This window comes from Macrotis lagotis, chromosome 1, assembly GCF_037893015.1.
Source record: "Macrotis lagotis isolate mMagLag1 chromosome 1, bilby.v1.9.chrom.fasta, whole genome shotgun sequence".
Taxonomy (NCBI): Eukaryota; Metazoa; Chordata; class Mammalia; order Peramelemorphia; family Peramelidae; genus Macrotis; species Macrotis lagotis.
In genome coordinates, this window is record NC_133658.1 from 728,169,077 (window position 1) to 728,185,573 (window position 16,497).

The 16,497-nt window shown below is 39.2% G+C and overlaps 2 protein-coding genes across 2 annotated transcripts in view; both read right to left on the bottom strand.

Moving 5' to 3' along the window:
* Positions 1 to 3,476, bottom strand: part of TEX26 (testis expressed 26) — a 70,928-nt gene extending 67,452 nt beyond the window's left edge. The window contains exon 1 of the mRNA XM_074216106.1: positions 1,474 to 3,476. Coding sequence (XP_074072207.1) covers positions 1,474 to 1,486 — 13 coding nt within the window. The 5' untranslated portion in view covers positions 1,487 to 3,476. The remainder of the gene's footprint in view (positions 1 to 1,473) is intronic.
* A 3,516-nt stretch (positions 3,477 to 6,992) lies between these two features.
* Positions 6,993 to 16,497, bottom strand: part of MEDAG (mesenteric estrogen dependent adipogenesis) — a 29,973-nt gene continuing 20,468 nt past the window's right edge. The window contains exons 2-5 of the mRNA XM_074216107.1: positions 16,120 to 16,229; positions 12,591 to 12,703; positions 10,241 to 10,526; positions 6,993 to 8,660 (exon numbers count right to left, since the gene is read on the bottom strand). Coding sequence (XP_074072208.1) covers positions 8,527 to 8,660; positions 10,241 to 10,526; positions 12,591 to 12,703; positions 16,120 to 16,229 — 643 coding nt within the window. The 3' untranslated portion in view covers positions 6,993 to 8,526. The remainder of the gene's footprint in view (positions 8,661 to 10,240; positions 10,527 to 12,590; positions 12,704 to 16,119; positions 16,230 to 16,497) is intronic.

Sequence of the window (16,497 nt, forward strand, 5' to 3'; positions counted from 1 at the left end):
AAAGAAGCTTATGGAGGTAACCTGAACAGGTAACCTGACTTTAACATAAATGAATTTCAGTCAGTTGATATATATTTGTGTCTTTATCCTGTCATTGTTACTTGAAGTATTTTATATCAGCCTTTGTAGGTAATTGTAGGCTTCAGTAAGAAGACTGAGAAATTGAAATTATTGAAATTATTGTCCTAGTAAAGGGCCAGACAATAAAGGTTGTTAACCTCCCCAACATATTTCCAGAACCCAAGAATCTAAGGAGACAGTCTTACTGCTGTGGAAAAAGATCTGAGAGTGAAGTCTGAGGACTTCAGTTCAAATTCTACATCTGTGCATAATGCATATGGGACATCTTAGGAAAAGTCTCCTTCCCTCTCTTGTCTCCTCAGTTTCCTTAGTGTCCTTTTCCAGTTCTAAATCAATTTGTGACCTAGGAATAAAGAAGTGGATTTCTCCACCCCCACCTTTCCTCTCCCTGCCCATGGAAATACACCTTTCATTCATACTCAGGCCCACAATTCTTTTATCTTAAAGTTTTACAACATCCTACAGCTCCATAGATGTTGGGCCTCAATTACACAGTGAGACAACTGCAACCCGGTATTTCAGATCATTAGAATGGCAGGGTTGGAATTGAATGCACAGTAATCAGTCAGCTAGTATCCCAGCAGGAGAAGGTTCTCTCCTCCCCAACTCTGTCTAGATCAAAGAGCTAAATTGCTGCTGCATATATATGCATACTCTGTACTAAGAACAACACATCTGTTACATACAAATTTGCTTTTTAATAACCGCAGCCTCTCCTCCCCAGCCAAGGTTAAAATTAGCTGCCCTGTCCTGCCCCCATACCACTTTGAAAAATAAACCCTTTGCTTTGAAATTTATTTGCATTCCGCCACATATTAAAGTCTCCACGGATGCCCAAAGCCAGGTCTGCTTTCAATGACCATGACCATAGTAATTTCAAGTGCCTTCATTACCATTTTCCTCCTCCTCCTTCCTCCCTCCCCTTTACTAATGCGCTCATGTCCGATTTATTTCAATTGTTTTTACAGTTGCAAATTGACAGGAGGGAGGGAAAGTTGCAGAGAAGGGGGTGATGCTCCCTTGGGGACTGGATCCTTGGGATACTGTGCCCAGTCCTTCAAAGCAGCCCGATGCCTTCCTTCTTTCCGTCCTCCCTTAGACTCATCATAGGGCATTGAAAGCAGCTAAGAGCACGTTTGAGGGGGAAAATGAGCCATGGACCGATCTCTCTCTCTCTCTCTCTCTCTCTCTCTCTCTCTCTCTCTCTCTCTCTCTCTCTCCACACACACACACACACACACACACACACACACACACACACACAAACACATTGCTTAAGCACCCCACTTTGGCCTCTGGAGAGGGCTCAAGTCCGGGGTTCGGGCGGAGGGGGGAGGGAGGGAGGAAAGGGGGGAAGGGGGAGGAACGGGGCGCAGAGAGAGGCTGTCTTACCTGGCCCGTACATAGCTGAATTGGATGTTAGGAAACAAAGTTTCCCTTCAGTTGTTTCTGCTTGCAGCTAAGGACTGTAGTATCCCTTGCCTGGACTCTTAGCCGCCAAGCCGAGCTCTGGAGGCCGGAGGACTGGGCCCCGCGCATTTATTGTGGCCCGTCGCCGTGGAGACTCGGGGACACGTCCCCAAGACCTGGCTCTACGCGGGCACCACGCGATGCCCGTATATTGTGTCTTAGTGAGCTTTCATGAGCTGGGGGCCCGCGCCTCTTGTATGCGGTTGGGTGGGGAGGGAGTAGAGTGTATGTGTGTGTGTGTTGGGGACTAGTGGGGGGTGAAGGTGACCCTGCTGGCCCCACTTCCATCGCTCACCAAATCTCGAACTAAAACTCAGCCTTCGCAGGGTTTAAAGGTCGTTGCTTCAATTCAACTGAACATACTCTCATCTAAACCAACATGCTGCCTAGAAATGGCATTGTTTCAAATGTTATCAAATAGAAAAATAGGGTTATCTTTGGACAAGTCCTGCAGCCATTCTCTTGTTCTGTGTTGACGTTCTGTCTACTCAAATGAGCCTACTTGGGGTTTTCTGGGCAGAGAAACTGTAATGGTTTGCCATTGCCTTCTCCAGCTCATTTTACAGATGAGGAAACAAAGGCAAACAGGGCTAAGAGACTTGCCCAGAGTCCCTCGGCTAGTAAATGTCTGAAGCTGGATTGAACTCAGGTCTTCCTGACTCCAGGCCCAGCACTCTATCCACTGTATCACCCAGCTACCCCTAGAAGTCTGTAATTAGCATCTAAGATAGCAATCATCCAAATAGATTCCTGTCTGAAATTGATAGAGCTCATTAAAATGGCTTTATTCATGAAAAATATTCTAAAATGAATGGAAAGTCTATAGAATTTCCAAAGAGGAGTTATTAATAATAGTTTGCATTTGTTTATAAAACTGTATTACTCTTCTGTGGTTCATTTCTTTGAAAAAGCATTTCTATTTCAATATTTATAGGGGGAGAATCATGTTAGCTCTTTCTATTGTGATCTGAGGACTGTTTCTGCATATGTCTCCTGGTTGTCCAAGGCAACCCCTTTAAACAATGAAGTTGATTTGTTTTCAGGCTCTGGAAATATTACACTGAGACTGGCTGAGTAGTCCAACCATGAATTCCTATTGTACATAACACTTCTAATCCACAGCATGTCTTTATTCATCTGATTTCTCGTCGTTTTGTAGCACTCTATTATTTTTCATGGAGAAATGTATCATTAACCTCTTATTTTCTGTGAAAGAATAGAAAACTTGTAATTTGTTCCCCTACTTCCATATAAGATACCATTAAATGAAGGAAGAAGGACTTCCTAGGTCCAGTCCAGCAGTCTGAGAGACAACCTAATTAAAAGGGAAATGAGGGGTTCCCAACACCCATCACAATAACACGTTCCATCACTTTCTACACAAAATAATCCTGTTTGTTTCTTATAAACATATGAAATCAAAATTTTTTTCAAACTTTTTTGAACCTCTTCTCTATCATGAAATCTTACCCCAACAGCTGTGACCAGGCAGCTAGGTGGCATAGTGGATAGAGCACTGGTCTTGGGAGTCAAGAAGATGGGAGTTCAAATCCAATCTCAGACACCTGCCACTTTTTTTTTTTTATTTAAGGCAAACAGGGTTAAGTGGCTTGCCCAAAGCCACACAGCTAGGTATATTATTAAGTGTCTGAGACCGAACCCAGGTACTCCTGACTCTAGGGCTGGTGCTTTATCCACTGTGCCACCTAGCTGCCCCCGCCTGCCACTTTTTAACTGTGTGATTTTGGGCAAGTCATTTTTAACCCTGATTGCCTCACATCCAGGGTCATCTCTAATCATCCTGATTCAAATCTGGCCACTGGACCCAGATGACTCTGGAAGACAAAGTAAGGCTGGTGACTGAACATTAACACTCCCCTCACTTGAATCCAGTTCATGTGCTTGTCATGACAACACCTCCTTCCTCCCTTTCTCCCTTCCTTCCCCTCCCCCTTCCCTCCTTTCCCTCTCCCTTCTCCTTCCCTTCCCTTCTTCAAGAATGAAGGACAATCATCATTATCCCTTCAGTTGGATTCCATGACTCAGCTGCCTTCTCTCTCTTCCTCTATGGCCCCCTCTCTTTCATTAGTGATTTTCTCCCTGAACTTCCCTTTCAAGAAAGGGGCCAGTCCAGCCAACTGCCATTCTCTGGTCTTGACCACCGTAGTCTCTGAATGTATCTCTCCTTCTACCCCACCCCCACTTCTGCTCCCTTTTATGTGTTGTCTACTTGGATTAGAATTGCAGTAGTTTGAAAGCAGTATTTTTTCTTTTTGTTTGTATTTGCATCTCCTGTACTTAGTACAGTACTTGAGAAATAGTGAGCACTTAATAAGTGCTTGTTAGCTTAATTCTTTTTTTAAATTTAAGGCAATGGGGTTAAGTGACTTCCCCAAGGTCACACAGCTAGGCAATTATTAAGGTCTGAGGCCAGATTTGAACAGGTCTTCCTGACTCCAGGGCTGGTGCTCACACTACACCACCTAGCTGCCCTTGTTAGCTTAATTCTTGACCCTACCAATGGCAAGGCATACCATTGATTGCTGAGAATATTTATAGTGTATGATTTGAGTCTGATTTTGTTAGACAAACACAAAAATTTATCCATCCAAAAGCATTGGATCTTTCTGTTCAGCTTCCTTGGAAGAATATAGCTCTGGGATAATCCTAGACCAAAGCTGTTTTAGAATTCACCTTTCCACACCACCTTTTTCTACAACTACAAGCTGTGGGGTCCTAGACCACAGAGTTTGAGTCATACTAACCTTGGACTCAGGATTCTCAAGTGAGATGCTGCTGTTACCTCTGCAGACGAGTGTCGAACCTGGACACTGAAGGGACTCCGCTGTGTGAAAACTGGGTTAAAACACTGAACCTAAAGCTCCTACCCTCAACTTACTATCCTCTTATCCCTTTCCCAAATCCCTTCTATTGGAGGGAGGGGGGGAGAAAAGAGAGAGGGAGGGGAAAAGAGAGGGAGGGGAGGGGAGGGGAAGAGAGAGGGAGGAAAGAGGAGGGAGGCAAGAGAGAGAGGGAGGGAGGGGAGGGAAATGGAGGCCAGAGAGAGGGAGGGGAGGGGAAGGGGGAGGGAAGGGAGGGGAAGGGAGAGGGAAGGGAGGGGAGGGGAGGGGAGGGGAGGGGAGGAGAGAAAGGAAGGGTGGGAAGGGAAGGAAAAGGGGAGGGGAGGAAGAGGGGAGGGGAGGAAGGGGAAGGGAGGGGAAGGAGAAGATCCTCACCTAGGATTTTTTCATTATTTTTTTTCTTTTCTTTTTTTTACCTAGGGTAAATATTTATTCACTAAAGATGAATTTAAGTTTTGGAAATAGCCAAAAGTAATTCATGCAAGGCTGGTTGAATGAAGTGGTTGATAAAGCTAGTTGAGATGATTCTCTGAGAGAAAGCAAGATTCACATACACACAGATTGAGAGTAAGGATTACCGAATTCAATCCCAGCATTTCACAGATGAGGAAACAGAAGCTAGAGATCCATGTAGCCTGATTAAAGCACATACTGCTAGGAAGCTACAGGTGAAAATAACTACTCCATCAGTGCTGTACACAAACAGCAAGTCTTTGCAGGAATGCAGTTACTTGTGTCTGCTTCCAGAGCATAGTATCTGTAAAAGCGATGAACAAAAATCCAATTTCTGCCACATATCAGTATCTATCAATTATACAATCTAGTCCAAATTTTTAATATATAAAAATTTTTGGAAATTTATAGTTTTTTAATTTGAATTTCAATAGGTGTTCAGGAGTTTTCTTTCTAGGAGAACAAGAAAAGAAAAATACTTGAGCTTTGAGTTCAGAAGTATTCCCATTGGTTGGGTATCAAGGTTAATTCTGAATCAAGTGGAAAAAGTGTAAATTTTTATTTCATTAATCATAAGTAGTTCACAAGATACAATATACATTCAAAAATGAACAGTCACTGAATTCAGTAACAGTTAAGCTACAGCATGAGTAATAAAGATACAGAGAAAAATTGGGCCATCCAAACTCAGTTGCCAGCCTAGTGCTGTAACATCTAATGGCCTTGGGCAAAGATGACTAGAATATATTCTGCAAGGTTGATCCATTGTGCCAGGTCCCATGTATTACAAATTTTTGAGTCTAAGGTATTAATTAGGTTACTTAGATAGTACTAAAGCCCCTTAAGTCACTATTGATTTTCTGCTGTTTTGTTGTTGTTATTCCATCATCTCAGTCTTCAACTCTTCAAGACCCCATTCAAGATTTTCTTGACAAAGATACTGGAATAGTTTGGCATTTCCTTTTCCCTGCAAACGGAGGTAAGTGACTTGCCCAGGGGTATATAACTAATATTTGAGGTGAGATCTGAACTCAGGAAAATGAGTCTTCCTGACTCTAGGTCCAGGTTCAACTATAAAATGAGGATAATGATAGTACTTATTTCACAGGACTGTTGTGAGAATAAAATGAGGCATTATTTGCATAGTGTCTGATACTTTTTGGCTTTTTCCCTTTCCCTGTAAAATGAAGAGGGTTAGATATAAAAATCTTCTCATTTTAAAATCTATTATCTTCATTTTTGTAGTTGTTTTTCTTTAAATTACTAAAAGAAGTGTGATCCTTTAGTGAAGCATCATTATAATAATTAGAAAACTAGACAAATATAATTGGAGATAATGAAAACATCTCTTTTAGATATGTTTTGCTCAATATAGTAGAATAGAAGCTCCTTGAGTACAGAAATTGTTTCATTTTGTCCTTTTTGTCCAATGTCTAAAACAGTGCCCAGCTCATAGTATGTTCTTTTTTTTGAGTGTTCTTAATACTTATTGAATTAAATTGAAACTTCTGTTTTTTTTTCTCAAGTACTAAAGACTTCAAACTTCAGCACACAAATGAAAGCACAATTCCATTAGAATTCTGTGAAGAGCAATTATCCCCTTTGGTTATTATATACCATTTTCCTTCAGTTTCCCCTAAAGACTCATCATCATGGAGTTCCAAGTCTTGTTTTGCTTCTACATGCTAATTCCATTCCGAAAAATGATTCTCCTGGTTGTTTAATTTCCCAACAAGTCAAAAAAAAAAGTCCCCAGCTGATCAAGAACCACAAAGAAACATGGAGTTTGACTAAGTCATTGAAAGAGTAAACTAGTCACCAACACACTGCCTTGCCCATAACAACCACTCAACAGATATTTGCTAAATAATCAATTCATTGGGAAGGAGAGAAACTAATTTAAAGATTATCATATTAGGAAAAACACTTTGTATTGCACTCAGCTGAGTGCATTTAAAGTACCAACAACAACAAAAAAAAACTATCAGTACTGTTATCCAGAGAGTCCAACTTCAAAAGAAAGTCAATAGATTATAGAAAATTTTTAAAATTATTCTCTGAAAACAAGTGTTCCTCATTATGAGATTCTGTAATAATATTTGTTGGTCATTGATTTTTTTTTTAATCTTTAAGATGGTTGCAACCTCTGCTCTGTCTCATCTCTTCTAACTTCACCACCATGCTAACTCAAGCCTAGATTAATACCACAGCCCTCATCCTTCCTTTTCCCTCCCCTTAGATGGGAAAGCTGGAAGGTAGGGTACCAAATTCCACACAATGCCTTCCTTTAGAGAAGACAGAAACTCAGATCATTCCACTTTGCACCTACTGCCTTGCCTGGTTTCAAGTCCATGGAATAAGATGTCCCTATACTAAATAACCCCTTATTGTCTCCTGCCCTCCCCCAACCCCTTCCCTGCATCTTTTTTGTCTGTTGTCTTTCACTTTCTATTGTAACCTCCTTGAAGGCAGTGACTTTTTTTTTTAACAATTATATTCCATAAGTCCCTGGACCATAAAAATGCTTAATAAATGTCTGCTGGATTAAATTGATTTTAAATCTTAAAAAATCTCAAGGTGGCTAGGAAATGCAATATTTTTTGGTTTGGTTTGGGAATTTTGCTTGTTTTTGCTTTTAAAAAGCATTATAGTAAAGAAAACCCTTCTTCCATTCGATGTTTAGTATTCAGATTGCTACAAGCTCTTTTAAAGTACAAAAATAGTAATCATACATTGTGTAAATGAAGGAAGAAATTAAAGTATTCATTACCTTCATAGTTCAGTACTGGCTATCACCCAACTTTATAAGATTTCAAGATCAGCCATTTCAACATGGAAGGATTTTTAAAGGCCATCTAATCCAACCTACTCACTTTACAGATGAGGAAACTGGGGTCCAGATAAAGTCATAAAACAAGCAATAAGATGCAAAGCTATGACTTGAAGCCAGGCCTTCTGTCTTTTCTCCCTTTACTACACCACTTCCAGTACTGCCCAAGTCACTGAACCTGGGGGAGTCTGAGGAGTTCACATTTCCAATAGGGGTTACCTTCTCCATCAAACTAACCAACCCTCCAGAAGAAGTTTGGATGTTTTACACAAGCAAATGGAAGACAAACTCATTTTGGGGGGCTAAAGACTCTCATGCTCCTGTGATTATAAGACCAAAGCACCAATAACCATAATGGTTACCATAAACCTGCAAGGTTGGGATTAAGGTAGATATGTTCCTAAGTCACTGGGCAAACCCACATCTCTTTTGTCTGGTATGGAAAGAATGCCCCCAGGTCTGATGATTTCCACAAAACAAGTTTAAAAATGTTCCAGGTTGTCAGACCCTATTGTAGAGAAAGCAGGTTGTGGTTGCCAAAAGCAGAAGCTTCCCCCACAGGTTGAAAGAAGAATGCCCTTAGCCCTGGTGAGCATGGCTCTAAAATGATTTAGCTGTCAGAGATGCTGTGTCATCACATCTTGTAGAAAAAAAAAAATTTAAACCCCTCTATGGGGGGTCTAATGAAGGTGGATGGAGAGGGAATGATCTCTCTAAAGGAGAGAAAAGAAGATAAAAAAATGGGAAAAGGTCCTCTTTTACCACCATCCCTACCTATGACCCCAAGGTCTAGGCAGATGCTTTTCAGTTTGATAACAAATTCTGACAATTTTACACAAATCGTATAAATTTGTCGGGTCTCTCTTCGGCTTCCAAGACTGCTGAAATTGGAAATTCTGCTAGAAGAGGATCCGTCAATGATGATCTAGGTGATAGACTGCAGGTAAAAACATCATCTATTGAGCCTGAAAAATAGCAAGAGAGGCATGGTTTTATTGTAAATTGAGGACACAGAAATATGTCTTAGAAAACTTCACATGTGACAGTAATTCAAATCAACAGTAAAGAGACCCAGTCTGGTTGAAAAACCCAGGAGATAAATAAAAAATATAATATTCTATCCTTTGTATACAAACACTCCATGTCTGGTCAAGAGAGCATGTGCTTTGTGATCATTTTTCCAGTGGGTGGAAATGGATTTATAATGAATGATTGAGACACACTCTGTCACCAGGTTTTGCTGCAAGACCAGAAAGTACACCATTTTTTGAGAGGGGGAGTTGGGGCAGTAGCTGTAACTGTAGCCTAAAGCAATAAACTCATCCCCAAAGATGCTCACTGAGCAATATTCACCTAATTTCATACAGTCCTCAAACCAGGTGAGTGACTTCAGGAAACAGATTTTGAGCACCTGCTTAAGCAGCAAATTACTTTTTAGTCACTTCTTTGTGGTGAGGGACCAGAACTGATTCATTGATACAAGAAACTTTAAGTAAGCAACTCCCTCTACCAATGATGATCAGCAACTACACTACATCTTATAGTGCATTGAGGCAGCTACGTGACACAATAGATAGTGTTAGGCTTGGAGTCAGCAACTCTTGAGTTCAGGTTCCGTCTCAGACTCCAACTAGCTGCATGACCCTGGTCAAGTCACTTGTGCTCCATTTGTGTCAGTTTCCTCATCTGGAAAATGGAGATCATAACACTTAGGTCCCAGGGTTGTTCATAGCATCAAATGAGATAATTACAATGCTTAACTCAGTGCCTGGTCCATGGTAAAGACTATTTAAATGTTAGCTATTTATTATTGTTATTATTATTATTATTAATTATTAGGGGCAGTTAGGTGGCATAGTGGATAAAGCACTAGGCTTGGAATCAAGAAGTTTCAGCTTCACGAGTTCAAATCCAGTTTCAGACACTGGGCAAGGCACATAACCATGTTTGCCTCAGTCTCCCCATCTGGAAAATGGCAAACCCCAAGAAAATTCTAAATGACATCACAAAGAATTGAAAATGACTGAACAAAGTATTATCATTACATTAACCTCTGTCTGTCTCAGTTTCTTCAACTGCAATAAAAAATACAAAAAAAAAAAACCTCCTCCAGAGTTGTTCCATTTTGGAGTGGCCATGAAGACAGCATTTTTCTCCACCAGCCAGCCAACCTCCTGTCTTATCCTAGATAATTGCTCACAATACACTTTCAGGGAAACAGGGAAGGATCTGCTAAGAACACAATAACTCTCTCCTAACTAGGAAAAGAAAAATACTATTGTGACCAAAAAGCAAAGGAAATGGAATAGAGTCTGCATTTTACAATGAAAAAAGAAAATACATTTATATTTTAGAGAGTAAACATTTCCTACTTATTTACTTCATTATGCTTTTTTCCTTCTAGCCAATAAGCATTGCTATTTTTTACAGTGAATTGATTCCCATTACCCATAACAATGGTTCTATCTTTATGTAATTTTTAGTATTCCAAAAGGTAAGAAAAAAAATAAATAAATAAAACCAAATCTTGGGATTACTAACATACCTCTGGAAGTAACACTGAATTTCCTGTCTGAGAAACTGCTTCTTCTGATGAGAGGTTCACTCATTTTTTCCAGAAATAACTTTATCGTCTCCTTCTTTTCAGGACTAGTACTAGACAAATTCAGAATTTTTCCATTAACGTTAACTGTAGTATTGCTGAGGCCAAACCAGTAGAAGAAATCAAACAAGGCATCGGCTTTGAATTCGTACACAAAATTCAAGTCTTTTCCATTGACCACTTCATTTCCTGGAGGAAAAAACTTCTTGACAACTTCTTGAAAATTAAACTATAAAAAAAGAAAGAAAAATATTTCTTTAACCTCCATGAATATTCATCCAAATGTTGACACATAAAGAGGTTTAAAAAAAAAACCAAACACATGTGCAAATACATTATCTCTATTCTCCCATAATTTGGAGTGTTTAAAATGTCAGTCCAGGTATGTGTCCCTAAGTGTTTCTCAAAAAATTTGGTAGCCTACAGTCTGGGGATGTTTGCATTAAGCAAAACATCTTCTCTACCAGATCCTGCTACTTATATGCTACTTTGTATGCTAGCCTGAACCATCTATCATGTAAAGACTTAATACCAGTTTATAAGTTTTTGTATTGTGTGGCATTTTTATTATTACAATTATCAATCCCCCAAATGTATTCATATTAAGGTCTATGATGATTTTAGAGGAAAGAGCACCAGATCTGTAATTAGACAATCTAGGGGTCAAATAAGTTAGAAAGTTTTGAGTTCAAGTCCTAATTTTTCAGTGTCTCAGTTCTGCCATATAAAATTGAGCATGATAGTTATTTTCTTACCCATTAGAAATTTTTTAAAAAAACAGACAAGTCCTTCAACCTCGACCTTAGTTTTCTCATCTATAAAATAGGATTGTTAGTCTTCCATTTTTCAAAGAAGATCATGACCTCAGGGAGGTGATATCACGATAAGCACAGGAATTTTATTTGATTGAGGGGGTGCTGTACAAAGTCACCAGTTTCACTTTCTCCTCCAGAGCCATCTGAATCCAGTGACCAGATCTGGATCAGGACTAGGGATGGCTCTGGATACAGTGGGAGACCTTGGCTTTTTAAAGTTAGGTCTTTCCCAGGTCACAGTTTGACTGAGGCAACACCATTTAGTCATTAAGGTTAGATAAAGAGGGATGAGGCAAAGAGGCTAAGAACTATCCCCCCCCCTAAAAAAAAAAACTTGTTGGGAGGGTAAGACCCTCAGTGTATCTCAGTGATTAAAATGAAAAAGCAAAGAAGCAAGGAGCCTCTAAGAATAGCCTGTGGTACATAGTAGTGGCTAGGTAGTACAGTGGATAGGGCACTGGCCTTGGAGTCAGGAGGACTGGAGTTCAAATCCTGGCCTTAGACACTTGATTCTTTTTAGCTGTGTGACCTTGGGCAAGCCACTTAGCCCTAATTGCCTCGAATCCAGGACCATCTCCAGTCATCCTGATTCATATCTGCTCTCTGGAACCAGATGACTCTGGAGGAGAAAGTGAGGCTGGTGACTTAGCACAGCACCCCCTCACTCAAATCCAATTCATGTTCTTGTCATGACATCACCTTCCTCATGTTGTAGTCTTTAATTGAGTGATGATACTCTCTTGGCTTTCATTGCTCTTTGTTATCAGAATCAGATGAGTCTGTGAAAAGAAAACTGCATTTTGCTGGAGGAAAGCAGATCCCTGAGAATGTGTTTTCACTGCTTTGATTGTAGCCCTGTCCTTAAAACTAAATCTACTGTACAGTACTAGAATTTTTTTTTTGCCTTTCATAGCAGATGTTAATATCCCATCTTCCTTCTGTTCAGCTTTTTAAAAATCTGTTTTTTTAAATTCCTATTACCTTTCTTCTAAGAAGTTTAAACTGCTTATGATGTTCACATCTCATTTATACTCCCAAGATTTCTTTTAAGTAGAAAAGAATTATCACCCCTATTCTTAGGTGACAAAATAGAAAATGACTTAACTGAGGTCACATAATAAGTTAAGGCCCTAGGGCAAGACCCAAGCCACCTGATAACCAATCCCTGCTGATCCTCTAAACAGCACTCTCTCTTTCTAATTCTTCTTGTTGCTTTGTTAATTAGTCATGTCTGACTAACTTGTGACCCCATTTAGAGTTTTCTTGGCAAAGATACTGCAGTGATTTGCAAGTTACTTTTCTAGCTCATTTTAAAGATGAGGAAACTGAGGCAAAAAAGGTTAAGTGACTTGCCCAGGGTCACACAGCTAGTAAGTGACTGAGGCTGGAGTCAAACTCGGATCCTCCTGATGATCTGCTGCACTGTTGAACTGCCTCTAATTCTTAGTAGCATTGAATTCAGACAGTTTGAAACTCACCTGAAGACGGTAGCTTTCTCCAATCACTGAAGAAATGACTGTATCCATCCCATGCTCAATCTGTCTTCTGATCTTGGGGTGTCGTGTATTTACAAGAAATGCATATGTCTTTTCTAAAAGTAGGAAGCACAGTTTAGAGATGATTTCTCATCTCTTATATAAGCACATTTCTTCACTATCTACCAAGCCATCCTTCCTAATGTGTTTGTAGTTATGTGATTTTAGGATGTTCCTTTTGCCTCACTCTGTATAACATTATGTATATATTTAGTTGAAAATTAATATTCCTTTGGAATTCTACCACACTTTGAGACAAACAGGGGTCACAAAAGTAATTTTAGGAATCACTGTTTTAAAGGCTTAAATCTATGACCCTAGTTAAGAAATTGGAACTCATAGAAATTATCTGTGGGAAAAAATATTGAAGCACTTTCTCTGATGGACTTATGATAAAGAATTCTACCCATCCCAAAGACAGAGCTGATGGTATCTGAATACAGAATGAAGCACATTATTTTCCCCTCTCACTTCATTTTTCTTGAGGTTTCTCTTTCTCTAGGGGGATTATGTTTAATTTTACAATACAACTATTATTGATAACCAATGAATAAAACCAATGAAAAAATAACTAAACAATTTTTTTAAAAAAAGAAAAGAAATTGGAGCTAAAGCCTATACTCAGAAAGACTGAATTTATTCTCTACTCCGTTCTATTTAACAAATATTTATTAAGCATCTTCTATGTACTAGATACTATACTAAATACAGTGGGTGCAAAGAAAAGAAATGAAAAATTCCCAGTCCCAAAGGAGCTTACTACATTTTATTAAGTAAGACAGCAAGGTATTAAAAATGAGGAATTTAGAAAAGTTTTCATTTTACAACCTTGCTATTTTTGAAAAAAAAGTTTTTCCCCTAATGGATAATAAATACATCCCAAGTAGTCACAGAATAAATTAATTACCTAAACCCCTATATCCTCCTATCCCTCAAGCCCTTAGGCTCCAAATTCAAACCATCAAATCATAAACATGCCAACTTGAGGTTTGTGTCAGACCTATTTTTTAAAAAATTTATTTAAGGCAATGAGGTTAAAAGTGACTTGCCCAAGGTCACACAGCAGGCAATTATAAGGTGTTTAAGGCTACATTTGAACTCAGGTCCTACTGACTCCAGGGCTGGTGCTCTATCCGCTGCGCCACCTAGCTGCCCCTTCCTTAGACTCGTTTTGTTTTTAAGAAACGATATATAGGAGCAGCTAGGTGGCGCAGTGGATAAAGCATGGGCCCTGGAGTCAGGAGTACCTGGGTTCAAATTCGGTCTCAAACACTTAATGATTACCTAGCTGTGTGGTCTTGGGCAAGTCACTTAACCCCATTTGCCTTACAAAAACCTAAAAAAAAAAGATATATAGGGGCAGCTCCATGGTGCAGTGGATAGAGCACCTACCCTGGAGTCAGCAGGATCTGAGTTCAGATCTGGTCTTAGACACTTAATAATTACCTAGCAATGTGACCATGGGCAAGTGGCTTAATCCAATTGCCTTACAAAATCTAAAAAAAAAAAAAAGAAATATAGAAAATGTTTGGAGAGGAAAAAAAAATAACTCCTATCATCTGATAGATATAGCATATCTGTCCTTAGAGTACTAGAAATTGGTTGCTTCTATCTGGGTCCAGAATTCTTGGGTCAGGTCTACCACTGAGTACTTCAAGTCTTTCAATGAATTTGAATGATTAATAGCCTGGGAGCTCTTGCTCTCCCATACTGCAGCATCCTTCTCCTTTGTCTTGAGCACTCCATTGAGCTGTCTAGTGGACACAATGATGTGGCAGTCATTAAGTGCTTTTGCACAGTGCATTAATTTCCTATAGCCACCCCCCCCAAAAGCTAACAAGCTCTTTCAATACTCTGATTTCTAAATCTCCTCTAACAAGATTTCACACAGCTCTGCATTTTTGACAGGTTCTATGTATCTCTGTCTGTATTTTCAGTACTGGTTCTAAAGTGGCAAAGGCCTACTATTTGTTCTTTAGTTTCCTCCTGAGAGAGTGAGGCAGGAGGTAGACTTGATATATCTGTGAATTACGGCTCGATAGAAATCTCAGGCTTTTTGGTCATCATCAAACCAAACAGCCTCAATACTAAGCCCTGCTAACAGAAATTGCTCTTTATAGTAGTTTCTTTTCCCAGCCTCTGATGTCTTTCCAGCAGAGAGAGCATTAGAGTGTTGAATTATGAAATGGAAAGAGAATTTCAAGAATCTCAATGAGAATGAATGTTTGATGGGTTTTATTTAGAAAGAGTAGATCATCTTTTTTACATCTTGCACCAAATGTAAAATGGTGATCTGAAAGCAAGTCTTGAGAAAGCCCACCTTGGAATTTTGATCAAGGCAGATAGGGAAGTGCTATGTTTGAAGTTGCAGGTCATGAGATTATATCCTGGCTCTCCGAATTATTAGCTGAGTGATTTGGGGGCAAATCACTTAACCATGGACAGCTAAGTGGTGCCAGGCCTAGAATTAGGAAAACCTGATGTGATACTGAACAAGTCACTTAACTCTATTTGCCTCAGTTTTCTTATCTGTAAAATGAGCTAGAGAAGGAAAGGGACAAACTAGTATTTTTGCCAACTGGGGTCACAAAAGCAACTAACTGACTAAATAATAACACTGGGCCTTGGTTTCCTCATTTGTAAATTGACAAGTCAGCTTGAATTCCTTCCAAATCTTTATCTTTAATCCTATAGTATACTTATACATAGAGACTCTGGAAGGGATCGTAATGGAACTAATTAGGGTGGCTGTCAACTAATTCATCAACTAGGCTTTTAAAAAGGGCAGTATGTAAAACTGTTTAAAAAATAACTCTGACAACTATAGTACAGTACATGTTGCTCTTTGTGATCTTTCTTTAATTAGTTGTGTTCATTTTCCCTTTGCTCAGATACAGGTTTTATTTTAGTTTTTCTTAAGTCATGTCTGACTAGTATTCCATTTGAAGCTTTCTTAGTAAATACACTAGAGTGGTTTGCCATTTTCCTTCTTTAGTTTGTTTTACAGATAAGATAACTGAGGCAAATAGGGTGAAATGACTTACCCAGGGTCACACAGGTAGTACATAGCTGAGGTTACATTTGAACTCAAGTCCTCCTGTCTCTTGGGTCATTTCTTTATTCACTGTTCCCTAGTTGCCTCAGATGTGGTTAAAGAAGAGGGCAGAGAAAGAAAGAAACAGCTTCAGTTCTAGAACTACTTCAGGATGCTTTGCTTGTGATTATTCTCTTTTCTTGGACCTTTCCCTTCCTTGTATCCATAATAGACCCCAACTTCCTGGCCTCTGTCTTGATCTCTAGGCAACTCTTTAAATCATAAACATGCCAACTTGAAGTTTGTGTCAGAACCTAACACCAGGTCTCCTGCCTTACCAGCCATGCTCCTCTATGACTGACAACCTAGAATGATAGAACTCAAGTTAGGGATGAAACAAAGAAAAGGAAAACATCAGGGACTATTTCTTCAACCCACCTTTTGAGGAGTCTCCTTCTGTTTTGACATTAATAAAGAACATCATTGGTCTGCTCAGTATAGTCTCCCGGTAGTCTTTGTAATCACAATAGTTGGTCAGTTCCACATATCTATTTAAAAAAAGGTGAGGGAGGGGAGCAGAAATTATTTAAAATGAAACATGTTATTTGACATTGAATGAAAGGCAGGGACAAATAATAGCATATCTTGAAAGTGCTGAAAATAAGATAATAAATTTAATTAGGAAAAGAAACTTTTCCTCTTGCCTTCTTCATCCCTGAAAAAAAAAATAGCAGAAATGAAAAAATTTACTATTATTCCTAATAAAGAGTACACAGTCTAAGAAATGGAAATGTTGCTTAAGGATATCCTGGAATC